This window comes from Oncorhynchus kisutch, linkage group LG18 (assembly GCF_002021735.2).
Source record: "Oncorhynchus kisutch isolate 150728-3 linkage group LG18, Okis_V2, whole genome shotgun sequence".
NCBI classification, from domain to species: domain Eukaryota; kingdom Metazoa; phylum Chordata; class Actinopteri; order Salmoniformes; family Salmonidae; genus Oncorhynchus; species Oncorhynchus kisutch.
This window is the reverse complement of record NC_034191.2, coordinates 51,903,546-51,931,537: the sequence shown is the minus strand read 5'-3', so window position 1 is coordinate 51,931,537 and position 27,992 is coordinate 51,903,546. Positions and strand designations below refer to the sequence as shown.

The following is a 27,992-nucleotide window of genomic DNA, read 5'->3' as shown; positions in this document are numbered from 1 at the left end:
AAAGGTTTTGGATTGTTTGGTTATTAGCCGTAAGGCCTTTACTTTAGCAAGTTTAATTGTCCACTGTTTTGTGGAAAACAATGGGAATTTGTATTTTATCTTGTGAATGTTTTCGGATTTGGATTTTTACAGGGCAACCAATGGAGGATGCAGACTCTGAGCCAGACGACAAGGTAGGCCTAATCCACGTCATGTTTTTAGCAACCGCTTCTTCAATTGCCACTCATTGATGAAAGGCCTATATAAAACTCTAATGAAAGACATTTTTGAAGGTAAATTATCACTTTCAACCGAAGGAATATCAATCGGTTCACTATGATTTCAAAGAGATTCTTATAAAAAAATATATATCCGTCTGCGGATGTTTAAGGTTTGTAAAACGGGTTTTCTGTCCTATCTGTTTCATATTAAATATTTGCTCGCGTAAACTTTAAAATTACCCTTCTTTAAACTTTTTTAGAAACAGTAGTATAGCAGTACTGGTACAAATCATTGAAGTGAGTGTTTGCGTAGACATTTCAGTCAGCATTTTGAAACCATTGTATCTGTTGAACAGAATGATGTCGACAAAGGAAGGAAAAGAAGAGAGTTCACGTTGAACTTTCAATGAATTACTTCTTTAAAACCTCAGCCTTGCTGGAAACACATGATTTTCTCATGGAACAAAAAACCCTTCAATTTAAGAATAGGTTCACTCTTCTTATAAAGCAAAACCTTTACAGTAAAATAAAATAAAAGGTTGAAAACACTATTTTTTTTTCTTTCGATTCCTGGTTAGTGCAGAATTAGATGCCTTCTCTAAAGGTGACGTTCGTTTCCTCTCTATAAAGCCGGGGTATCAAACTCATTCCATGGAGTGCCAAGTGTCTGCAGGTTTTAGTCATTTATTTTCAATTAAGCCCTAGACAACCAGGTGAAGATAGTTCTTTACTAATTAGTGGGAGGAGAGAGGAGCAAAAACCCACAGAGGGAGGAGGGAGGAGCAAAAAACCCACAGATACTCAGTTCTCCATGGAATGAGTTTGACGTGCTTCTAACTCTTCTAAACACCATTATGAATCCTGTCTAGGGCAGAAGTATATCCCATTATCTGAAGTGTCTTAATGTTTACCGTTGTTTCATGTGTTCAATTTGATATTAAATACCGTTTTGGCAGGCAATGTCAAGCACAGGGTTCAAACCACCAGCAGTAATTGGCAGGTAATCTGCTGGAATTGTGGACTGTATTTTCCACTGATACTGTAGTCATGAATGTGGGTATGGCTGCTGTCCTCATTGAAGGTCAATTTGCCTGACGGTTTTCATATCCGTTCATCCTGATCCATTACACCTCATAGCACAACAAGCATAATATTCTTTCTTCAAACATTTATACAACATTTGTGAAAGAACGTGGCAAACGAGGAAAAGCAAAGAGATTTAAACCAAAGACTTCCAATGAGTTCAATCCCTTTGTCTCTCTTTAGTTATCCTAATGAAAGATACTTACATTTTGAGCAACATATTAAGTTGGATTTACATTGTTTTGGTGATATGATATTGAAACGTCTTGCATACATTTCTTCTAATATATTTTGGGTGTATTTTGACACAGTTATGAAATGACAGAGTGGATACAGATAGGTGTGAGAAAAAGATTGAAGGGTTGGAGCGGGAATCTAACCCTGGTGGGGAGAGGGATGACCTGTTTATAGTGGGTGGGTTACCGCTAGACCACGGACTCTGGACGACTTGTATACAGTGCCTATGGAAAGTGTTCAGACCCCTTGACTTCGTCCACATTTTGTTCAGTTACAGATATTCTAAAATTGATGAAATAGTTTGTTTTTTTCCCTCATCAATCTACACACAATAGCCCTTTTTTGTTGTTGTTGACATATAAGAACAAAAAACTGAAATATCACATTTACATAAGTATTCAGACCCTTTACTCAGTACTTTGTTGAAGCACCTTTGGCAACGATTACAGCCTAGAGCCTTCCTGGTTATGAGGCTACAAGCTTGGCACACCTGAATTTGGGGAGTTTCTCCCATTCTTCTGTGCGGGATCCTCTCAAGCTCTGTCAGGTTGGATGGGGAGCATCGCTGCACAGCTATTTTCAGGTCTCTCCAATGATGTTTGATCGGGTTCAAGTCCGGGCTCTGGCTGGACCACTCAAGGACATTCAGAGACTTGTCTCGAAGCCACTCCTGCGTTGTCTTGGCTGTGTGCTTAGGGTCCAGCCTGAGGTCCTGAACACTCTGGAGCAGGTTTTCATCAAGGTTCTCTCTGTACTTTGCTCCGTTCATCTTTCCCTCGATCTTGACTAGTCTCCCAGTCCCTGCCGCTGAAAAACATCCACACAGCATGATGCTGAAACCACCATGCTTCACTGTAGGGATGGTGCCAGGTTTCCTCCAGACATGACGCTTGGCATGCAGGCCAAAGAGTTCAATCTTGGTTTTATCAGACCAGAGAATCTTGTTTCTCATGGTCTGAGAGTATTTAGGTGCCTTTTGGCAAATTCCAAGTGGGCTGTCATGTGCCTTTTTCTGAGGAGTGGCTTCCATCTGGACACTCTACCATAAAGGACTAATTGGTAGAGTGCTGCAGAGGCAGTTATCCTTCTGGAAGATTCTCCCATCTCCACAGAGGAACTCTAGAGCTCTGTCAGAGTGACAATCGGGTTCTTGGTCACCTCCCTGACCAAGGCCCTTCTCGCTCGATTGCGTTCTGAGTTCTAGGAAGAGACTTGGTGGTTTCCATTTAAGAATGATGGAGGCCACTGTGTTCTTGGGGACCTTCAATGCTGCAGAGATGTTTTGGTACCCTTCACCAGATCTGTGCCTCGACACAATCTAGTCTCGGACCTCAACTGACAATTCCTTCGACCTCATGGCTTGATTTTTGCTCTGACATGCACTGTCAACTTTATATAGACAGTTGTATGCCTTTTCAAAATCTTATCTAATTAATTGAATTTACCACAGGTGGACTCCAATCGAGTTGTAAAAACATCTCAAGGATGATCAATTGTAACAGGATGCACCTGAGCTCAATTTCAAGTCTAATAGCAAAGGGTCTGAATACTTATGTAAATAAGGAGTTTAAGTTTTTTGTCTTTAACACATTTGCTAAAATTACAAATAAACTGTTTTTGCTTAGTCATTATGGGTTATTGGGTGTAGATTGCTGAGGAAATTGTTTTATTTAATCCATTTTAGAATACGGCTGTAATTTACCAAATGTGGAAAAAGTCAAGGGATCTGAATACTTTTCGAATGCACAGTTTTTTTTTGTCCATTTCATATCAACGAAATGTACCATCTTACTGCCCCTCCTGTTTCTAATCTGTTAAAATAAAGCATAAGGCCCTTATCATCAATCAATAGGGCTGTAAACCATTTGTGTTTCTCATACAAATCGATGGTATAGAAATACAGTTTGTTGATTCTGCCTTTCACATGCACTGAAACACCAAAAAGTGTTTTCACAGCACTCTCAAAAACACCAATATTCAGGTTGAAGTACCACTTTGGGTGTTTCAGAGTACTACATTTCTGTTTTAAAACACAATCTGAGTATTAAAACACTTACATTTGGTTTACACTTCAACACCCTCCAAACACCAGATATCAGCTTAGGTGCATTACTTTTTATGGTTTCATTACACAATCATGTTGTTTTAATACTTTACATTTTTACAGTGCGGTGTTAGAGCACCAGTGTCTAATCCCTGTGTTGCTATCATAGAAATAGAATCACTAGAACGGTTTTTCCCGTTCAAGTCAATGGGTCTGAAATTTGTGGACCGGTGGCCATTTTAGAAGTGATTCTATGTCTATGGTTGCCATATCCTACCACAGGACCCAGTCTTCGTCAGTAAGCTGTTGGAGTACCTCAATATGGACCCCTTCAGTGATGAGCCGGATGCCCAGATGGAGGTTGATGGTGCTGGGGCAGCAGGCGGCCCCTCTATTGAGGGCCAGAGAACAGTGGGTCTGGAGAATGTGAGAAGCAGGACCACACAGGGCCAGGTGCCTGTACCACACCCCTGGGAGGAGAGGAACATGGCCATAGGAGGAGAGGATAGATCTCCAGACCAACCAATGGATGTCCAGGCTTCTGAATCCATGGTAGACTCCGAGGTGGAGAGGTGGATCCACGGTACCAAAGCTCCTCCTCCTCTGGAGGCTGAGACAGACCTCTTGGCAGATAAACCACAGAAGAAGAATCTCCTAGCAGAGCCACAGAAACAGGACATGCGACTCCAGGAGGAGGAGGAGGTGGTACATATGGGGGTCAAAGCTTACTCAAAGGCACATCGAGGGAAAAACCACCTCGGCGACTTTGGCTACATCATTACAGACACAGCGTGAGTATGGTGAAGATTATACTTGCTGCTATTTACCAAACATAATGTATGTATTTATACTTTAACTTCACAATGAGCAGTTATCGCCAGCTCTGTGTGTTTCCTGTTTTCTCTTCACCTCATATTTTTTTATTGTTGGGCATACTGTGGTTAAAATAGGCCTGAAGCAATCTTTGTTGCCTAAACTCATGCTACTGTTGAAAAAGCATACATCTTTCAAAACAACACCGACACAAACAAACTTTTTCTTTTTTATAGAGAATGATCGCTTCATATCCTTGGTGGTGCACTTGGTCACAATAGCTGTGGCGATTAGTCCTTCAGTGTGTGGGTATTACCCGCACTGAATTACAGTGTTCATGATGATATGGTGTCAGCAAAGGGCACCATAGTCAGCCTCCACTCGGCTCAGCCTCACACCGCAAGATAGGTTTCTATCGACTGTGTTTTGCCTGTGGCACTTTCTCAAGTCCCTTTCTGGCGTTATCATGGAGAGTGTCAGAGCGCTGTCCTTTACCTGTTCAACAGCACGCCTCTCGCTTTCTTGGGGAGGGGCGCTCGCCACCGGCCATCCGGGCTTGACATCTCAGAAACCCCACTGCGTGCGCCCACACTCGCGAGCACACACACACACACACAGTCAGGGGAGACAAGAGGAACAGTTCACCTTCCAGACATACTTTTCTCTCTCTCTCTCTCTTCCTTCTTCTCCTCCCCCTGTTCCTGCATCCCCAGCCCGATGCTGCTGTAGCTAGCAGGAACCTGCCTACTGTGGTCTCCAGAGTTTGCCGCAGACCTGATGATTGTGCAGTTGTTATACCCATCTCCTTCCCCACCCGCAGTGGGGCCAGGCTAACTTGCTTATCTGACAGCTCCTGACATTGTGGTGGGGGGATGGTGGTGGGAGGAAGGATTGGGATGAGATGGGGGGGGGGGTGGGGGAAGAGGAGAGAGAGAACCAAGAGGAAAAGTGCTAGCATCAACAACCAAGTCACTCCTAGAGCTCTCCAGTTATTAGAAATACCGCAGAGGGAGCCGAACGTGTCTGGAATCACTTGGTTGAATCTTTAACTTTCAAAAGCTCTCAAAACAGAAAAAGAGATCTTCACTTTCATAAAGGTAGAGTAAATCGAGCACCTCATGGTGATAAATGTAATAACGTTATTAGAAGATGTTACAATTATGTGTAAACAGGCCAGTAAACTATCTGAGGATGCACATCAGTTTAGATTTACAATTGTGTGTATTTTTATTGGTTGGCATGGTCATTTTTAGCCCAATATTATCTTAGTATTACAATAGTCCTTAAAACCTTTAAAGGCAAAACATATGACAAAAGACCCCCCCCCAAAAAAAGCTAGACAAATTCAAATTGTGTACCCAGATTACGCAAAATTTTAACGCTATTTTAACGCCTACATACTGTACTGTGCCTTCAGAAAGTATTCGCACCCTTGGACTTTTTCTCGATTTTGTTGTTAGACCCTGCATTTAAAATTGGTTACATTTAGATTTTGTGTCACTGATCGACACACAATACCCCATAATGTCAAAGTGAAATTATGTTTTTAGAAATGTTAATGAAAAATGGAACGCTAAAATGTCTATTCAACCCTTTTGTTATGGCAAACCTAAATAAGTTCAGGAGTACAAATGTGCTTAACAAGTCACATAATAAGTTGCAAAGACTGACTCTGTGTGCAACAATGGTGTTTAACATTGTTTTTAAATGACTAGCCTATCACTGTACCCCACACATACAATTATCTGTAAGGTCCCTCAGTCGACCAGTGAATTTCAAGCAGAGATTCAACCAAAAGACCAGGGAGGTTTTCCAATGGTTCACAAAGAAGATATCTATTGGTATAAATTATTATTTTAAAATGAAACAGACTTTGAATATCCCATTGAGTATGGTGCAGTTATTAACTGGGGCGGCAGGTAGGCTAGTGGTTAGAGTGTTGAGCCAGTAAATGCAAGGTTGCTAGATCAAATCCCTGAGCTGACTAGGTAAAAAATCTGTTATTCTGCCCTGAACAGCTTGAAGAGAGCTTGAAGAATGTTTGAAATATTGTGCAATCCAGAAATTGTAAAAGCTCTTAGAGACTTACCCAGAAAGAGTCACAGCTGTAATCGCTGCCAAAGGTGATTCTAACATGTATTGACTCAGGGTGTTGAATACTTGTCTAATCGAGAAATATTAGTTTTTTTTCTCCAATGAATAAAAAAAGAAATGTTAGCATGTTTCTAACACTTTGGCATTACAGAGTTTTTTGTGTAGATCATTGACAACAACAAAAAAGGACAATTACATCCATTTGAATCCCACTTTGTAACAGTACAAAATATGGAAAAAGTCAAGGGGTGTGAATACTTTCTGAAGGTAGTGTATATATAATCTTTATCTCCAACGATCTGTGTTTAGCCCTGTCATTTCCTGCATACAGAGCTGCCTACCGAATGCTTTGCTTGCTCTGGCTAAGTCCAAAATGACAACCTATTCCTTGTACAGTGCCCACTTTTGACCAGGTCCCAAAAGTCTGGTCAAAAATAGTGCTCTATGTAGGGAATAGGGGGCCATGTGGGATGCAGACTCTGTTTCCTTGGGTGATTTCCTCACTGTGTGAGAGAGCAGCCACTGGACTGAGCTCAGATGGAGCATGGCTTTATCATAGAGCCATTACACTTTCACACATCCATTACATTTTCACATTATTACTCGTGTGTGTGTGTGTGTGTGTGTGTGTGTGTGTGTGTGTGTGTGTGAGAGAGAGTGAAGAACGCCTATATGATACAGTCATTACAGCTCACGCAGGTTCCATTTGCACCTTACTGCTTGTCTCATTGCTGGAAAATGCTGGTTATTTACCAAGCCAGAAGAGGCACCTGATCCCTATTCCACTGGTGCAAGGCTGTTTGTGTGTGTGTTTGCGTCTGTGTGCCTGCATGCATGCACATCTATAATATGCGTGTGTGTGCACATCTATACATTGTGTATGTATGCGAGCTTGGTTTTGTGTGTCTTGTTAGTTTATGTACATGTCAGTGGCTTGTGGAAACCCAGATATGCTAATAGGGCTGGTTGTTGCCGGTTCTGTGACTGGTTGGTTGTAATATAAAGGAGCTTCATGTCTGATACCGTGCTTTCTCTCTGTCTGCCCTCCCCCCCAGCTCCCTCACCTCTGACCAGGGCCTGGACCTGATGGAACATGTGGGTCGGAGGATCAACCTCCATGTGGCCAACATTCTCCACCTCTCGTATGTATTACAGGACACACAGGACCCATGCACTAATGCACACACACCTTGTGTTTTATTGTTGTCGAAAAGTGGGACTGGAAAGTATTGTCGACATAACCTTCAAACCAGGGGTGTCAAACTCCTTTGTACATGATTGATCAGTGAAGGTTATTGATTGGGTAGAAACTCCCCTCATCTGGTTGTCTAGGTCTTAAAGAGGAAATCTGCATTTTAAACAATAACAACGTGAAAACCAAGCCACTGTTTTGATGAACAGCTCGAGCTCGATGGGGCTGGATAAATATAACCACTCTGAAATTCATAGAAGGAGCTATGGATGAAAGGACTGACCATCTATGAAATCGAAATGATAGTTCAAACGATGTTTTGAAGCTGTGTTTGTTTACAGGTAATTTGTTTACATTACATTCATTTGCGTAAAACAAGCTTATATTTTGGTTTCAGGTGGGGTAAGAAAGATTCACTAAGCTCATGAGGCATTTATAACTTATATTCTTCTAGAATCAATGGCTATATATCCTTACTTTAAAGTCCTGAAATGGATGTAGCAACTGCAGAAAAGCAGCAGACACACGGCCCTCTGGGAATTACGTTTGACACCCCTTGTCTAAAATAAAAGACCATTTAAAATTCTGAAGAGGAAGATGTTTTTTTCTTCTTCTCCAGTGTAAGCTCAGGGAACCGAATAAAGGTTTCCAGGACTCCAGAAACGGGAAGCACTGTGTGTGAAGCTGCCCCTGCAGTGCAGTAGCGGAGTGCGTAGCCTTCTTATTCCGACCTTTTGTGTGTTTGTGTTCCTCTGGAAAGAGAAATCAGCTCTAATTACCTCCACATACTGTATGGGATGCTTCCCAAACTAAAGCCTATTCCCTATATATTGCATGACATTTGATCAGGTCATATTCTGGATTGAATTCTGTTGGGTTCACATCAAGTCACATGCGCTGAATACAACAGGACCTTACAGTGAAATGCTTACTTACCAGCCCCTAACTAACAATGCAGTTTAAAAAATAAGTAATTAAAGAGGAGCAGTAAAAAAATAACAATATATACAGGGGGGTGCCGGTACAGAGTCAATGTGCGGAGGCACCGGTTAGTTGAGGTAGTATGTACATGTAGGTAGAGTTATTTAAAGTGATTATGCATAGATGACAACATGGAGGGGGGGGGGGGGGCACGTGCATAGTTTGGGTAGCCATTTGACTAGATGTTCAGGAGTCTTATGGCTTGGGGGTAGGAGCTGTTTAGAAGCCTCTTGGACCTAGACTTGGCGCTCTGGTACCGCTTGCCGTGTGGTAGCAGAGAGAACAGTCTATGACTAGGGTGGCTGGAGTCTTTGACAATTTTCAGGGCCATCCTCTGACACCGCCTGGTATAGAGGTCCTGAATGGCAGGAAGCTGTTCGAACTACCCTCTGTAGTGCCTTGCGGTCGGAGGCCGAGCAGTTGCCATACCAGGCAGTGATGCAACCATGCTCTCGATGGTGCAGCTGTAAAACCTTTTGAGGTTTGGGTCTGAGGACCCATGCCAAATCTTTTCAGTCTCCTGAGGGAAAATAGGTTTTGCCGTGCCCGCTTCACAACTGTCATGGTGTGCTTGGACCATGTTAGTTTGTTGGCGATGTGGACTCCAAGGAACTTGGAACTCTCAACCTGCTCCACCACAGCCCCGTCGATGGGAATGGAGGCGTGCTCTGCCCTCTTTTCTGTAGTCCACAATCATCTCCTTTGTCTTGATCAGGTTGAGGGAGAGGTTGTTGTCCTGGCACCACACGGCCAGGTATCTGACCTCCTCCCTATAGGCTGCCTCAACGTTGTCGGTGATCAGGCCTGCCACTGTTGTGTCATCGGCAAATTTAATGATGGTGTTGGAGTCGTGCCTATCCGTGCAGTCATGAGTGAACAGGGAGTATAGGAGGGTGTTGTGTTGCGGATCAGCGTGGCGGATGTGTTGTTACCTACCCTTACCACCTGGGGGCGGCCCGTCAGGAAGTCCAGGATCCAGTTGCAGAGGGAGGTGTTTAGTCCTAGGGTGCTTAGCTTATTGATGAGCTTTGAGGGTACTATGGTGTTGAATGCTGAGCTGTAGTCAATGAATAGCATTCTCACATAGGTGTTCCTTCTGTCCAGGTGGGAAAAGGCAGTGTGGAGTGCAGTAGAGACTGCATCATCTATGGATCTTTTGGGGCGATATGCAAATTGGAGTGGGTCTAGGGTTTCTGGGATGATGGTGTTAATGTGAGCCATGACCAGCCTTTCAAAGCACTTCATGACTACAGACGTGAGTGCTATGGGTCGGTAGTAATTTAGGAAGGTTACCTTAGGTTACCTTGGCCAGGTCGCAGTTGCAAATGAGAACTTGTTCTCAACTAGCCTACCTGGTTAAATAAAGGTGAAATAAAATAAAATAAAAAAGTGTTCTTGGGCACACTAAGGTGGTATGCCAAAAAACATGTTGGTACTACAGACTTGGACAGAGAGAGGCTGAAAATGTCAGTGAAGACACTTGCTAGTTGGTCAGCGCATGCACGCAGTACACGTCCTGGTAAACCGTCTGGCCCTGCGGCCTTGTGAATGTTGACCTGTCTTACTCACATCGGCTGCGGAGAGCATGATCACACAGTCTTCCGGTACAGCTGGTGCTCTCATGCATGTTTCAGTGTTATTTGCTTCGAAGCGAGCATAGAAGTAGTTTAGCTCATCCGGTAGGCTTGTGTCACTGGGCAGCTCTTAGCTGTGCTTCCCTGCCACATCACTGCCTTATTGTTGTTGATGCCTCTAAACACATTTAAAAAACAGTCATGGTTCTTAATAATATGGTCTTTTTTTGTGAAAACACATGAGAAACACACATGTTCACACACGCAAGTACATAAGTATGCACACACACACACGTGCTCACGCATACACACATGCATTAATACACGGACACTAGCACACATGCATAAACACACGGACACCTGCACTCACACACATGCACGCACACACACTCACTCACACAGAATCCCACTGGAGAGAGATAGCAGTGTTAATGTTTTATTGACTAGGTGAACTATCCTTGAACCCAGCTAGTTTCTCATGGTAGTTCTGTGCTGCTGGAACCAGACCATAGGAGGCAGAGAAGACAAAAGAGGTTGCTTAATATATATATATATAATCTGAACAAAAATATAAATGCAACATTCAACAATTTCAATTATTTTACTGAGTTACAGTTCATGGGGTGGCAGGGTAGCCTAGTGGTTAGAGCGTGTGACTAGTAACCGGAAGGTTGCGAGTTCAAACCCCTGAGCTGACAAGGTACAAATCTGTCGTTCTGCCCCTGAACAGGCAGTTAACCCACTGTTCCTAGGCCGTCATTGAAACGGTTAAATAAAGGTAAAATAAAAAAATAAAAAAATGTAAGGAAATCAGTCAATTGAAATGCATTCATTAGGCAGTAATCTATGGATTTCACATGACTGGGCAGGGGCGCAGCCATGGGTGGGCCTGGGTGTGCATAGGCCCACCCACTTGGGAGCCAGGCCCAGCCAGTTAGAATGAGTTTTTCTCCACAAAAGGGCTTTATTACAGACAGAAATACTCAGTATTCCTCGGGTGGCTGGTCTCAGATGATCCCGCAGGCGAAGAAGCTGGATGTGGAAGTCCTGGGCTGGCGTGGTTACACATGGTCTGTGGTTGTAAGGCAAAATGACATTGGACGCGGCTTATGGTAGAGAAATTATTACTACATTCTCTGGCAACAGATCTGGTGGACATTCCTGCAGTCACCATTCTAATTGCATGCTCCCTCATAACTTGATATATCTTTGGCATTGTGTTGTGTGAAAAAACTGCACATTTTAGAGTGGCCTTTTATTGCCCCCAGCACAAGGTGCACCTTTGTAATTATAAAGCTGTTTAACTTCTTTACGGATCATTGGGACGCTAGCGTCCCACCTAAACAGCATCCGGTGAAATTGAAGAGCGCGAAATTCAAATGACAAAGATTGTAATATTAAACATTCATGAAAATACAAGTGTCATATATCATTTAAAAGCTTAACTTCTTGTTAAACTAGCCCCTTTGTCAGATTCAAAAAAGGCTTTACAGCGAAAGCACACCATGCGATTATCTGAGGACAGCGCCCCACACACAAAAGCATTACATACATTTCCAACCAAGCAGAGGCGTCACGAAAGTCAGAAATAGTGATAAAATAAATCACTTACCTTTGAAGATCTTCATCTGGTTGCAATCACAAGGACCCAGCTACATAACAAATGTTCCTTTTGTTCGATAAAGTCCTTCTTTATATCCCAAAAAAGTAAGTTTCATTGGCGCGCTTGACTCAGTAATCCACCGGTTTCCCTCATTCAAAATGCATTCAATCCCGTAAATTACCAATAAACTTCTTCCAAACATATCAAACAACGTTCCTAATCCATCCTCAGGTACCCTAATAAGTAAATAAACAATAAAAGTTAAGACGGAGAATACCGGAGACCATTACAGGAGATAAATAACGAAGTACGCGCCCTCACCGGAACGCGCAACAAACACTACAGCCAAAATGGAAGCCACTTACTAGAAACTACAAATTCTAGCTAGTTTTTCAAAAAACAAGCCTAAAACTCTTTCTAACGACTGTTGACATCTAGTGGAAGTCCTAGGAACTGCAATCTGGGAGGTGTTCCTTTTATATTCCCATTCACAGCCATAGTAATCAGGGGTGAGCTGAAAAAAAGCAAATTCTGGATGGAACGTCCTCAGGTTTTTGCCTGCTATATCAGTTCTGTTGTACTCACAGGCATTATTTTAACAGTTTTGGTAACGTTAGAGTGTTTTCTAATCAGTACTACCAATTACATGCCTATCCTAGCTTCTGGCCTGAGTGTCAGGTAGTTTACTTTGGGCACCTCATTCATCCAAACTTCCAAATACTACCCCCTAACCCGAAGAAGTTAACCAGTTTCTTGATATGCCACACCTGTCAGGTGGATGGATTATCTTGGCAAAGGAGAAATGCTCACTAACAGGGATGGAAACAAATTTGTGCACACAATTTGAGAAAAATATGCTTTTTGTGCATATGGAAAATTTCTGGGATCTTTTATTTCAGCTCATGAAACATGGGACACTTTACATGTTGCGTTTATATTTTTTGCAATACACTTGATTTTAGAAACAGTTCTAAATTAATAATTTTGCTCTCTAAAGGAGAGGCATTGACATGGCTGGCTGCAGTGTGTGTGCCAAGGTTTTATGAGGTTGAGTCGTGCATCTCCAGACTGGCTCTATTATACCACACCGAGATGATAGCTAGCTCCTATCTATTCTGTTCCAGGAGACCGATATACAGAGATATAGATGCCTGCTAATGTATACTTTGTCTACACTGTTTTTCCCTCCTTTTGGACTAAATGTGCTGTGTTAGAAGCATATTTATTGAGTAATGATGGGCGTCTGTTTGCCTGTGATGTGAGCCGGAGCTCATTGTGTTTCTCTCCAGTATGCTCAGCAGGTGAGACTATGAAAGCACCCGTCTCAATGTGAGCCAACTCTGGCTGCTAGTGAGGGTCAGAACACACTGAGACAACAGTTACGTCCCAAATGGAACCCTATTGCCTATGTAGTGCACAATTTCAAGCTTCTCTCTCTGTATGCGTACGGCATGAGATTGAATGAGGTGAAAAGAGATACTCCATAGAGGAGAGAATACGAGCCATTTGAAAAGATTATCATAATACAAATGAGGTGGTTTAGCTTCGGGGTGCTTGTTTTGGATGGATTTAAGTTTCTACATTGGATACTGTTATGTATAAAAACAGCACTTTACCTTGCCCATGCTGATGTTCTTTGCTCTACAGAGATGACGTAAATGTTTTACTGATCATATACACTAGGGGGAGTGGCCTCCTCAGACACTGAGGTACGCTGAACTGAACTGAACCTGGTGAACTGATGGACCCACACACACACACACACACACACACACACACACACACACACACACACACACACACACACACACACACACACACACACACACACACACACACACACACACACACACACACACACACACACACACACACACACACACACACAGACCAAGAGACAGAGAGAGAGATAAACCTGTACCCCCGCACATTGACTCGGTGTACCCCCTGTATATAGCCTCGTTATTGTTATTTCATTTTGTTCCTTTTTTTCAATGTTAGCTTATTTAGTAAATATTTTCTTAACTCTATTTTCTTAACTGCATTGTTGGGCTTGTAAGTAAGCATTTCACAGGAAGGTCTACACCTGTTGTATTTGGCGCATGTGACAAATAACATTTGATTTGTGTCACACACACACAATGTCTGCACAAGCGCGAAGACGTGTACACGCAGACACGCGGAAAAACACGTGCATAAACAAACACACACACACTTCCCTCAACTGAGCTAATATGAGCACTGAGCTTATAAACCCCATTCAATTACACAGAACACCAGCAGAGTTTTGATAGATAACTTATCCAACTCAATCACCATGAAGTACTGTTTTTTTCCAGAGTCTATTTAGACAATTATTTTAGGAAGAAAAACACAACCGTTTCATTTCAGATGAATCTACGTAAATTCCTGGCAGACCATTGGCACCAGGAAGAATGTGGGACAGATTGTGAAAACACTAACATTTGACAGAGCAAACAGAAGAACATTCAAGCGTCCAGTTTTCTGAGAGTTAAGAGAATATTCCATCAACGTTCCACCGAACATGCACAGAACATGGTTGTCACGTTCTCAGAATACAAGATATGAATGTTCTAGACATGTTTCATGAGAATGTTGCAGGAACATTCCTGTGTCCAGAGGGTTAGGAGAATACTCCTTACACGAACATGGTCGTAGCAGGACGATCGGACTACCGTCAACCAAGAGGTTGTGAGTTCAAATCCCGGGTGAGGACATATTGAGTAATGATTACTAAATAATTGAACATGCACAATGCCATCATGTACATTTAAAACACTGTGTTTTAAAAGCACTGTGAGTATCCCTAACCTTGCCAACAGACAAAGAGCTGTGAATGGATCAGTGGTTCACCTTTCAGGGCCTTAATTGGCTCGGTAACAAGACGTGATCTGTAATAAAAAAAAAATGGGGGGGGGGGCACAAATGGTTTTGCAACATGCCCATGAAACATCTGTAGACGCCTTTTTTTTTTTTTTTTTACCTTTATTTTACTAGGCAAGTCAGTTAAGAACAAATTCTTATTTTCAATGACGGCCTAGGAACAGTGGGTTAACTGCCTGTTCAAGGGCAGAACGACAGATTTTGTACCTTGTCAGCTCGGGGATTTGAACTTGCAACCTTTCGGTTACTAGTCCAATGCTCTAACCACTAGGCTACACTGCCGCCCCTGCCGCCCCTAGACGTCTCTAGAACATGAATAACTTATGTTCTGAGAACATGGCAGCCATGTTCTGTGGTGGGACGTTGATGGAATATTCTCCTAACCCACCGAAAACTGGTACATGAATGCTTTTGCTACATTCTCAAGAAACATGTCTAGAACAACCACATTCTGGGTATGATCTATTTGACATTAAGGGAATGGTCTCTTGGAAATATTCCTTGTACGTTACGGGAACATTCCTGTGAAGACTTTTTAGTTAGTGACCTAATGACACTTTTAAGGGAACATTCTCTAAAGTTGTTAGTTGGGTTGTCCATCAGAGAAGTAGAACAGATTATTTTACGTGTCATAAAGCTCAGTCACTTGTCAAAAAAAGAAGAAGAAAAAAAGGCAAAACGGTGACAGAAAGTTGTGTTGTATCATGCAAGGAACCACTTCACAAAATAAAATGCATTATTATGACTGGTATTGACAATGGAAGGCTGCTGGTCTCTGATCCCAAGTATTATATATCCTGCAGTTGTGGCCATTCGGACCATTTAAATCTATAATCTGCTTGTCCGACAATTTGTTTGACTTGCAAGTGGACAAGCGTTAATGTTGAACCCTGGAAGCCATTAAACGGGTTTAACAGTGAGGAAAGTTGCTAATTCAATGCTCATTCAAAGCTATGCCCCTGATTGCATCCCAAAAGGCACACTATTCCCTATATAGTGAAGGTGTGCACTATATAGGGATTAGGGTGCTATTTGAGACGTAACCCATGTCTCCGATGGTGGCTGTGACGGATAGTTTTCTCTCAGGCTGGGTTACAGTAGGCTGGCAGTGTGATGATGGATCTCCCCCCAGTTTATACACTGAGGCTGGAAGTAACTAGACTTCCAAGGCCAAACACAACGGGTGAAAAATGACTTAAAATTCATCCCAAATGGCACTCTATTCCCTACGTAGTGCATTACTTTTGAACTGGGCCCATAGGGTTCCAGACAAGAGTAGTGCACTATGTAGGGAATAGGATGCCATCTGGGATACAGTCTGAATAAAGGTGGTTTATGAGGGTCATATTGTCACTTCACCTAACGATGCCCCTTCACACCTCACGCTTCCTGGGATTCTGACTTTTCCCCTCAACCACTGCTCTACACTCTTTAAAAAAAAGGGCTCCTAAAGGGTTCTTCAGCTGTCCCCATAGGATAACCCTTTTTGGTTTAACTATTTTGAGTTCCATGTAGAACCCTCTGTGGAAAGGAATTGAACTTCTACATGGAGCTTTAACGGGTTCTACCTGGAACCAAAAAGGGTCCTTCAAAGGGTACTCCGATGGGGACAGCCAAAGAACCCTTTTATGTTCTTGATAGAAACAAAGGTACTAAAGTACTATATAGGGCCGTAAGTGTCACGTTCTGACCTTAGTTCCTTTGTTATGTCTTTGTTTTAGTATGGTCAGGGCGTGAGTTGGGTGGGTTGTCTATGTTCCGTTTTCTATGTTGTGTTTTGCGTTTGGCCTGGAATGGTATGGTTCTCAATCAGAGGCAGGTGTCGTTAGTTGTCTCTGATTGAGAATCATACTTAGGTAGCCTGTTCCCACTTGTGTTTCGTGGGTGTTTATTTTTTTGTGTCTGTGTGTTCCACACGGAACTGTTTCGGTTGGTTATTTCACGTGTCCTTTATTGTTTTAGTTAAGAGCATGAACATGTACCACGCTGCGCATTGGTCCTCCGATCCTTACTACTCCTCCTCGTCAGAGATACCGTGATACCTCTTTTTGCAATACTGTTTCGATTCAATGGCTTGTGAATCATAATATTGTAATCAGGCAAAAGGTTTTCTCCCTGGCAAGATGTAAAAGACCTTAGTACCATAGTATATCAAATGTATTGCAATACAACAACGCCCTGGCTTGTACCTTAGACCTAAGTTTGTCACACCACCATTAAACCCTGCAGAATATATTTTATTTTACCAATTGCTGTTGGCTTTCTGCCTATTGGTCTCAGAGAAGGATTTTTCTCTGTTGGGATTGTTGCTGATGTTGGGACTATGCTTCTGTAGATATTTCTGTTTTACTGTGACTGTAGGGAGTTTCTTCATCCCGTCCAGTCTGGTTAGTTTCTATTTTGGCCATGATTAGCATAGTTAAACATGTATACTGCACTGGAGAGCGAGGAGTGTGTTCAGTTTACTAGCTCGACAGTGGGGACATAGGGGGCAAATAGACGGGTAGCCAGAGGGGCAAAGCGAAGGTTCTCAGCTGCAGTACAGTGCCACACGTTCATGTTTGGTGTTTTGTTCAAATTCAAACAGAAAGAGAAAATAACCCCCCCTCCACTGGCTGCTATTAAAGATGTTAGATGATTTGAAGCTTGCTGAAGCTCTCAGGGAGTCACTCTGTCTTTCTCTGCTCTCCACTCTACTCTCTAGTCCTCTGTCTCTCAGTCTTTTTCTACCTCGGTCTGCGGTTGAATTGAAGAAAGTTTTGGGGGTGTAGCTAGCTTTTCCTCTTTTGCTTCTATATTTCAGAGTGCTGGGTCCAGCTGTGACCTTCAGGGTGGGCTCCAACCCTCATAATGTCAGCACTGCAGATCTGGCCCACGTTGCAGGTACGACCACTCTCATTTGCACCCGTCGATATCCTCCCAAATCCACTCACTAATCATTACCTATATCGTGCTCATCATCATTTATTGGTTTCACCATTGAGGGAAGTCACAGTAAAACCTCTGATCGTCTCAAAGCAGAGTTGATCATTGATTCGCACAAATATTTTGTCATGTTTGTGTTTCACACAGGATGACAAGCGTGTCCTACTCAGATACTTAGGCGGTGGCCCAAATGGCAGCCGTTTCCCTATTTAGTGCACTCTCTGGTCAAAAGGAGTGCGCTATATAGGGAGTCGGTGCCATTTGGGATGTAGAGGGTGACCCTGGATGGGCTTCATCTGCTCTCCTCGCACATCCGCTAGACTGACGGACAGGCTCAGACAAGCTCGCCGTAAAGCCAGGCAGTTTGATGTGGTCTGATAGAAAGGTGTCATGATGAGAGTGGGGGGGGGGGGGGGGTTGTTATTTCAGTATGCATCGCTCCCGTACCGCATTACACTACACCGCACCGCTGGCATTGTCTGAACTTGATCAACAAGGGAGTGTGACGCCCTTGCTTCGGCTGGAAATGACTTTGAGAAGCAGCGAGCAACAGTCAATAACATTGGGGTTGGAACAACAACAGTAACGACACTAACACAAACCACATGGAGCCTTTTTATATTGGCTAAAATGTGCTGTTGTTTCATTCAGTGGAATTTGGCACCACTCTCCTGATGTATTATTGGGTGGTCTATAGTGGTTGGTTTCTGTCCTATCCATTTACAGAGATGCTACAACAACACTAGGAAATAGGAAGAAGGCCCTTACGGAAAAGCCATGTGAAATCATGTGTTTTTGGAACACTTCACATGCAATGATTTGAATGACATGAAGTTCAAAATGTGGTTTTTCGAATGTGAACACATAACCTTTAACGTGTGGTTTCAAATCTTCACCCATTTCACAGTATTTGTTCATATGAATTTTCACAGGTAATGTCCTGCAGAAAAAAGAAAGAACAAGCAGTTAGGATCTCCCCAGAATGTCATGCGGTCACCGTGTTTTTCAATTGGCATATTTGACCCACTTTGACATACGTGATTACATAGTGTATGTGTAGACTAATTATTGTTCAACGTGTCCTCACCTGGGATTTTGAACTCCCAGCTTCTTCTTTCACGGCATTCTGATCTTCCTGCTACGCCACCATGTTTGTGTCAATAACTGATTTCACCTGTGTCCCTACACTTTGGACTTTAAAGTCAATCTCAGCTTTGTTTTGTTTTTTAAACACTAAAGAAAAACCATTATATTTATCATAGTAATTGAGAGATAACACTAAACAGAATAATATTACCCACCAACATTAGACAACTATACAGAAAAACCCTCAAATTGCTGATGAAATCAATGATGAGAGAATAGTCAGATTAATGGACAGCTAAAATAGAAGTGACGATGACACTCTTTTTCAGAGATGTAGAGATGTATTATGGGTGATAAATGTGTAGAGAAATGCAATAGACTTTGCAGCGCTGCAGAAAGATAATACCCTCAATCCAGAGGTTGGGAGCTCAAATCTCAGGTGGGGTCATATTGAAAAGTCAGTACTAAGTGATCATGTTAAATATAATCATATTCTCATTGATTAAAGATTTGTTTACACTATTTTAGCTGAACAGTGTACCACTTACTTGAAATCCCCCATGTCATTTTCATTCCCAAACAGGTGATATTTTCAGATTTTTTTCTTCCACATGTGAGGTCAGTTGTTCACCTATGAAACCATATGTTGTATTAAATTGAGAGTTTACATGTTAGTACCACCTTTTCACATGTGAGGAGAATAACATGTGACAATTGCACTTTCACAAACTTTTACATGTGAAAATCTAACTCTCACATGTTGAACTGCAATTGTGAAACACTTGAAATGTTGCAATCCCATGTTGTCACATTTATTTCACACGAGATCATATTTTCACATGTAGATCCATGTTATCACATTAACTTCACATAAGATCACGTGTTTTTCAGTAAGGAGGTGGGGGTGGGTTCGGGGCTTGGGGTTGTGTGTGACTTGAGTCATAAAGATGATGAAAAGGTGTCTGGATTGGTTGGTGCTATATGTGTATTGAAGCTGTGATTGTGCAAGCACCAGAATAACCTTCACTCCCCAATTCTAGTGCTGTAGACCCCTATGGGTACGTCTATCAGTACTCGGTTTGAGATGTCTCCGTGTGTGTGTGTGTGTGTGTGTGTGTGTGTGTGTGTGTGTGTGTGTGTGTGTGTGTGTGTGTGTGCGCGTATATGCTTGCATGCTTCCACGCTGGTGCGCGTCTGTCCGTGTCTATGTGGAGTGATTCGACTGTTGATTAGTCATCATGGGGGGAGAGCTAATGACAGCAGCGAGTTCAGGCTGAAATGTCAGACCAAATGTTAAGTCGACATGATCAGCATCCTGACCACTATTGATGAATTATGAATCCGACCGACCAGAATACCAATGACTGACTGAGCGGTACATGGTGTAACACATGGGGGATGTGTGAAACTTACTCCTCAGCCTTAAGTGTCCCGCTTGCGTTGCTTCCTTAGCTAGCTTTTGAGGTGGCGCGATCAGCTAAGACACTTGAGGGAGGGCGGTCACGTGTACTAGCAAGGCAGAGGTCGGAAGTTCACGGGCAGGTATGGGCCGAATCAGGAGGAAGTGGTACTCACTAAGCAAGCAGCGTGTCTTTTACAATGGCAGGAGGAATACTTATATATCCCCCTTAGACAGTCACACTGTTTCAGTTGGGCAATGTATAGTACAGGGACGGGCAACTGCCCCCTCTCCCCCTTTTGTAGGCCCGTGGATCACTTTCCAAAAATGACAAAATAATTGAGAACTCAGTCAGGTTTCAAACTTATTGTTGGGAGTTAGAATAGTAGAATAAACCAGGTACAATTTTGAAATGTGTTTGTGTATCAGGAGTTCTCTCTTATGTCAGTCACAGAAAGTCACTCAATTACCCCATGTCAGCAAAATAAATTGTAGGTTGGTAAATTAGTTTAGCCAGCTATCTGAACTTGTAGTAATCATGGTCAAATTACCGACTGGGGGGCCCTCATTGATATTGTTAATCACTCTCACTCAGATATCATGTATAAAAAAATGCCAGCATTTCTCTCCGACCTATGGCAAAATGTGTAGAATTGCAGCAAACATTCTTTAAAACTGCAACATTTTCTCTACATCCCATGGCAAGAACTGCAGGAAATTAACAAAAAAAGATTTCATCTTAGGGCCCCCAAAAGGCTAGGGCTGGCTCTGATTGCATGTGTGAGTATGGATGTGGGTACACAGACCCCAAGTTACTAAAAATAAAAATGGAAATATCACATTTACATAAGTATTCAGACCCTTTACTCAGTACTTTGTTGAAACACCTTTGGCAGCGATTACAGCCTTGAGTCTTCTTGGGTATGACAGTACAGGCATGGCACACCTGTATTTGAGGAGTTTCTTCCATTCTTCTCAGCAGATCCTCTCAAGTTTTGTCAGGTTGGATGAGGAGGGTTGCTGCACAGCTATTTTCAGGTCTTTCCAGAGATGTTTGATCAGGTTCAAGTCCAGGCTCTGGCTGGGCCACTCAAGGACATTCAGAGACTTGTCCCGAAGCCACTCCTTGCAGTGTCTTGGCTGTGTGCTTAGAGTTGTTGTCCTGTTGGAAAGTAAAATGTGGAAAAATGTGGAAAAAGTAAAGAGGTCTGAATACTTTCCGAATGCACTGAAATTATATTATTCTGCATTATTATAAATTATTTTCCAGAATGTTTTATACCTATAATACTCATACTGTGCTACTTCAGAAGTGAAATGAAGATGCTCTGGGTTGAATGTGAAACATAAACTGACAGCCAGATCACTCGCCCTCCTGGGTAATGCTGGGTTACCTTTGACCTCTGTGTGACTGCATCAACAACATGGCCGCATGATGAACTTGTCACTCACACGCACGCAAGCACATACGTATGCACACACACACACATCAAACCTTTGGCCTCATTGTGTGTTGACCATTGACTGTGAAGTGTTTCTTTAGTTTAGCTCTATACTGAGTATTATAGAATTTTTTTAAGCATTTTGTTGTCAACTGACCGTCACAAAAAGTATGCGTGCTTATTAATTTGGCCAGAAGGCTTGCGTTATGGTTCTGAACAGCCAGATAGCTAGCACTAATGACAAGAAGCTGCCGTGTGGGGAATCGTAGGTGGCTCGTTTCAGCCGGTTGTATCATGTTATTGATACCATGTCTTGTTTTGAGGTGTTTTGACTGATGTCAAAATTCGCTAGCTAGCTAACCAACAACTGTAACGATGTACTTGAGAGACAAGTGCTCATTGTGCAAATTCATTTGTTTTCAATAAGCATTTGGAGACAAAATATAGTTTACATGTTGTCAATAGTCTAAGCCAACCCTATCTGTTTTGCTGAGTAGTTGTGCACCTGTCCGTTTGGTTGCTTAACAACCAACCATCTATAGAAACCCCTTTTTTAGTGGAAAGAATCAGAAGAGAGCAAGATCACATTGATTGAGAGAAGATACCCGTGTCAAAGATAGCTCCATTTAAATGCACACCTTTTTTCCATGTCTTTGTGAAGGTCTTACACGTGCAACTTTAAATACATTTCTTCATCTTTACATGCTGTGACATACATTTACATTATACATTTACACTGAATAACGTTTATTTATTACATTATACATCTGTGAGTGAGGTGTTTTGATACCTTTCTACTAAACTAAATCAGTTTCAAATCTGGAGTAGATAGACATACTAGCTGGTAAATATACTCTGGCTATCAACAGCTGTTGCAGTGACATTCTATTGAAATTGATACTTTCATAGTGGAGTCTTTTGTTAAGACATGTAGCTAGCTAGCTAAACAATGAACCATGATCCCAACTCATGATGTTACACCTTGCATGAATCTGCAGGTGGCTAATAAACCACGTTCAATCTTAGCTAGCTAACATTAGGCTATAACCAGTCAAGCAAATGGCTCTGAGATACGAATAACAATTTCGTACATGTAATGTTAGCTAGCGAGCCAGCCGGCTAACGTTCGCTAGCTGACAGTACACTTTAACTTCGACTTTCTGTCTGAAAATGTAGCTAGCTAGACTATCTTACCCGTATATATAATGGATGGACGCGTCTCCAATCGTTTGCCATGGTTGCCGATAGTTTGAAGATGTAATACGGAGACAGGTGTTTTCTCCAGCTCCGTAGCTATCATACTCGAATTATACTGATTTCAAAACTCGACCCTCCAGAAAGTGGAGAGCATACACGTAACGTTAGCTAGTGAGCCAGCTAACATTAGCTAGCTAACAGTACACTTTAATTAGACATTAGACTTGCACTTTTACTACGCGATACATAAAAAAAGCAGCATCAGACAGGATTACCGACACATACTGACCAGCTCAAATAGACAGAAGCGTGCTATATGGCAGGCCAATCTAAACTAACCTCTTGGCATGTCCAGCCCACTCATTATCTCAGCCAATCATGACTAGCAGGAAGGTTGACAGCCTTTTCTGTGGCTAAACCAACTATGTTCGTAATTTAAGTTTATTCGTATTTACAGATGGCATGCAAGTTTGTTAAGGCACATGAAAGTTCACATGTTTGAGAAGGCAGTTCTGCCAAAAAACGCATTTTGATTTAAAAAAAAGAAAGTGTAACGGCTTTCTTCTATCTCCTCCTCGGACGAGGAGGTGTAGCAAGGATCGGAACAAAATGCAGCGTGGCTATTGCAATCCATGTTTATTAAATAATAAAGAAACACAAACTTACAAAAACAATAAACGTAATGTGAAAACTGAAACAGCCCTATCTGGTGCAAACACAAAGACAGGAACAATCACCCACAAAATACACAGTGAAACCCCGGCTACCTAAATATGGTTCCCAATCAGAGACAACGAGAATCACCTGACTCTGATTGAGAACCGCCTCAGGCAGCCAAACCTATGCTACACCCCTACTCAGCCGCAATCCCAATGCCTACAAAACCCCAATACGAAACACAGCAAAATAAACCCATATCACACCCTGGCCTGACCAAATATATAACGAAAACACAACATACTATGACCAAGGCGTGACAGAAAGAATGTTCAAACAGCTCTCCTGTGAAGTAGTGACCCTAGTTTCCTGAAAGCCATCTTATAGGGAGAGAAAGGTCCCATTGAAAATACTTCTTATCGGTAGAGATCCCATTGAAAGCAAAGTGTGCACCCCAAATGGAACCCTATTCCCTATATAGTGCACTACTTTTAACCAGAGCCCAGTATAAAGAGGAGGAGATTTGCTACCTCAATGAAAGTATTGCCATCTTTTGGCTATGGGTTCTTACTGGTAGAAGGAGTGAAAAGCATGATGGGAGGTTTCACTGTATTAGTGAAGGTAAGAGCTACTAGGAGCTCTTGTGTTCTGCTCAACTGGAAAACTGGTGGACAAAGACCTGTGCTCACTAATCCCCGCATGGCTAGAAAACAAAAGATAAGGCGGCTGCTTTATCAAAACTACTAGGCTATTGTGTGTGTGTGTGTGGGAAATGATTGATTCAAGTTTTGATGACTTGCAGGCCAAGCTGTAAAAAACAATGTTGCAATGTGTCATTAAAGACACTTTCTTTTTGCTCCTTTATTTGCTCTCTCTCTCTCTCTCTCTCTCTCTCTCTCTGATCGAATGAGGTTCTGAATGTGGTGAAAAGCTGTATACTTCAGACTGCTCTGCAAACATGTAAATCACGTTCACTCGGGAAATTGGTTCTGTCAAAATTGGTTACGCTCACTGCTAACCAACGTTTCTTTAGCCACGGGAAATGTAATACCCCTCTCATTTTCCCTTCTTTTTTGTTTCTTCTGTGTACAGTAACTGGATAGGTGGAAACATGCATGGTTTGTTTTTGTTTCCGTAGAGCAATTACTGTATGTGAACCAAGATCATTCATACAGTGTTAAACACATTTACATGCATTTGTGAAACATCTGAAAAATAAAATGTTGTCTGTTTTTTTTTAAGCAATTAGCATTATCTTCCATTTATTTCAGCATATCATTGGATATGCAATTGATGATGCTTCATTTTTGTTGTTGCTTGCTCTGGACAGATTGCTTCACAGCATTCTATTGGCAAATCTTGTCAATGACATCATGTATAACTATGGCACACTATTCTGTTACGTCTACCAAGTATGTGTTTCTCTTCCAACCACTAACATATCACACTAATTGCATTCGCCCCCTATGAAGCTCAGACAGTGATCGGGACGCACTGTCCACACTCTGTGGTCAAGGATGGGTGGCTGTGTGGAGGATGTGTAGGCTGGCCGGCTGGGGGTGAGGCACACCTTTGTTTGGACTGTCATGGCTGGTCGACCCCAGGGGCCCAGCAGGGTGCCCCGGCCTCCAGACCGTGAGAACCACAGCCCTGGTCAATGAGCTGTGATCCTCTGGACTGACAGGGGCCAGCAGCCGGGGCCATCTGGAGCAGATCTGGAGAGGGGGAGGGAGAGAGGGAGAGAGATGCAGTCAGGGGGAGAGAGACAATAAGCAGAGATCTAATTCATATATAAATAATTTAGATACAATTTGAATGTAGAGAGACTGAGACACTGCGTTCCCCTCAGACAGGGAAAGATATCCACACACACATATATTTATAACAGCCACACTATAGAATGCTGGTTTCTGTCTTCCCTCCAGCCGAGCAGATTAGCATAGATCACCAATGGAGAATATCTGTGTTTTATATCTATGGGTTTCATAGAACGCTGATTTCCCTCTTCTCTCCACGCAGAGCTGACCTTCAGTCCAACAAACACTTGTCAAAATGCCAAACATAATTACCTAGGCTCCTCACACAAAGTAATGGGATTTATCTCCCGCTCACCCAGACACTAACAGTAACGGCTGGAGAAATGGATGTGTGTGTGTGTGTCTTTGTGTTCATGTTTTAACATCTGTATCAATGATCATAGAGGTTAGAGATCACTTTTATCTCTCTCTCTCTCTCTGTGTGTGTGAGTGTGTACGTGCGTGAGATCTTTGTCTGCTCTCTCTGGTTGAGTGGCCTCAGCGTGGTGATCAAAATCTTCCTCGCTCTCATCTCCGTCTGTACCCCTGGCAGCGTGTGTGTGTGTGTGTGTGTTTGTGTGTCTGTTCTCTCTACCGTGTTACCATCACCTGTCAGTCCAGGCAGCACTCAAAGGCCTCCTCGCATCACCTCTTCCAGGAGACACACACACACACTCACACAAGCACACAATGCAACACACTGTTGATGGTTACTCGATATGACACACATCACCACTCAATTTCCCATTTATACATTGTGATCGACGCAATATCCATCTCATCTATGTTTACGGTCATGGGAATGAGTGACAATAATTTTTGTGTATGGGGCGCATGCACACGTTCCAATAGCTGCAGGCTAAGAGAAACTTCAGCTACGAGCATTGATCTCCCATATCAGGGGATTAAGTTTACTCTCGCTTGTAAGATCACCATGCTAACCCTCACTCCAGCACACTAACATGACTACATCCTGTAGTCTCGCAGGGATCACTGTCAGCCTATAATATACTCACATACTCTATTGAAGCACCAACTGTGAAGGCTGTCCATTTATAAGCTGTCTAATTTTAGTGAGTGGTCAGTTCACTCTCCCTGGTATCCAGACTGAACTGAGAATCTATCCCTTTGCCTAGAGACTATGTATGCCCTGTAAACCCTTTCCTGTTGTTTTTACGGTAACTTTCAAGAAGCCAGGTGCCTGTAAGTTACCATTAAAAAAAGGTACAGTGTGTTACCGTACCATATTTTGCAGTATCCAATACTGTTACTGTGATATTTTTTTCCCCATGGTTTTTATGATAACTTACTGGCTGCCTGTAAATTACTGTAAAACAACAGTACATTGCATTACTGTAATGCTATTAGGGTAACTGTAATGAATGAATGAATTCAATTCATTGAAGGGAGATGGGGGTTTATTTGACAGTATTTAGATGGGATTGCTGCAAACAGCTTGGCAGCTAGGTAATGTGTTTATTTGACAGTATTTAGATGGGATTGCTGCAAACAGCTTGGCAGCTAGGTAATGTGTTTATTTGACAGTATTTAGATGGGATTGCTGCAAACAGCTTGGCAGCTAGGTAATGTGTTTATTTGACAGTATTTAGATGGGATTGCTGCAAACAGCTTGGCAGCTAGGTAATGTGTTTATTTGACAGTATTTAGATGGGATTGCTGCAAACAGCTTGGCAGCTAGGTAATGTGTTTATTTGACAGTATTTAGATGGGATTGCTGCAAACAGCTTGGCAGCTAGGTAATGTGTTTATTTGACAGTATTTAGATGGGATTGCTGCAAACAGCTTGGCAGCTAGGTAATGTATTTACACATTACGGCATATGCCAGAATGCCAGTTTGGAAGCCTTTGTTAAGTCCCCCAGAAGTGCATGTGATATAAATGGCCATATTTTGGTATTATATATCACTTGCACTTCTAGATGCCATAACAAAGGCTTCCTAACATTTACTACAGCAAAAAAAAACAGACCCAAGGACATGGTAAATCCTACTCAACCATTAAACGTTTAAAGTAACCGTCCAGTGTTTCCAGATTTCTATGAAATATGACCGATAATTTTTTACAATATGAGTGAAATAATTTTTTTGGGGGGGGGAGAAAAACTATGTTAAAAAGCAGCTTTTCTGTGTTGGAATGGTATGGGCGTTCACCAACAACAAATTAGTGTGGGCAGTTTGAGTTTGAGGAAGGGTTTGTAAGCGTTTTTCCCCAATTTATGCTTTGGCCACATATGAATATAGGATGAGTCAACAATATTATTTGGATATGAATTAACAGCAACTGGACCTTTTTAAATAGTGATGTAACGTTGCCCGGAGCTCCGAGGCATGAGTTGAAATCGCTAAGCAGTATACTTCGAAGCAGTGTTCTGATGCCTGTATCACTTTATCAGAAGCACGAGATCAATGACATCAGAAGCTTCGCTACCACCTCATTTGTTTGGTATTGGTAGAAGACAAAAAGGCGCATGCACACTGCACATGCAGTACGGGGTGTGGGGATGTCATCTATAGTAATTTGGCTGCTCTGATTTATTTTGAGCAGCAGGTGCCACTAGTGTACACTGTGTTGATCAAAGCCTCGAGTAATGAATCTACATTATTTTCAACACAATCCGCTAGAAAACCTCAATGCTTCAGGAAGCTTTGTTTGAACTTTTTAAAGCAAGATTTTCAATAGAGAGTTACTTCAAGCCTTGCTGGACTCCAATCTGTCCTCTATACACATGTATTTGACGGTGCAGT

The 27,992-nt window shown here is 42.3% G+C and overlaps 1 protein-coding gene across 1 annotated transcript in view; it reads left to right on the top strand.

The window, feature by feature from the left end:
• LOC109909317 (receptor-type tyrosine-protein phosphatase N2) overlaps positions 1 to 27,992 on the top strand; it is a 276,630-nt gene that overhangs the window by 103,611 nt on the left and 145,027 nt on the right. Inside the window, exons 7-10 of the mRNA XM_031796270.1 lie at positions 133 to 173; positions 3,847 to 4,355; positions 7,527 to 7,613; positions 17,529 to 17,608. Of these exons, the coding sequence (XP_031652130.1) occupies positions 133 to 173; positions 3,847 to 4,355; positions 7,527 to 7,613; positions 17,529 to 17,608 (717 nt within the window). The remainder of the gene's footprint in view (positions 1 to 132; positions 174 to 3,846; positions 4,356 to 7,526; positions 7,614 to 17,528; positions 17,609 to 27,992) is intronic.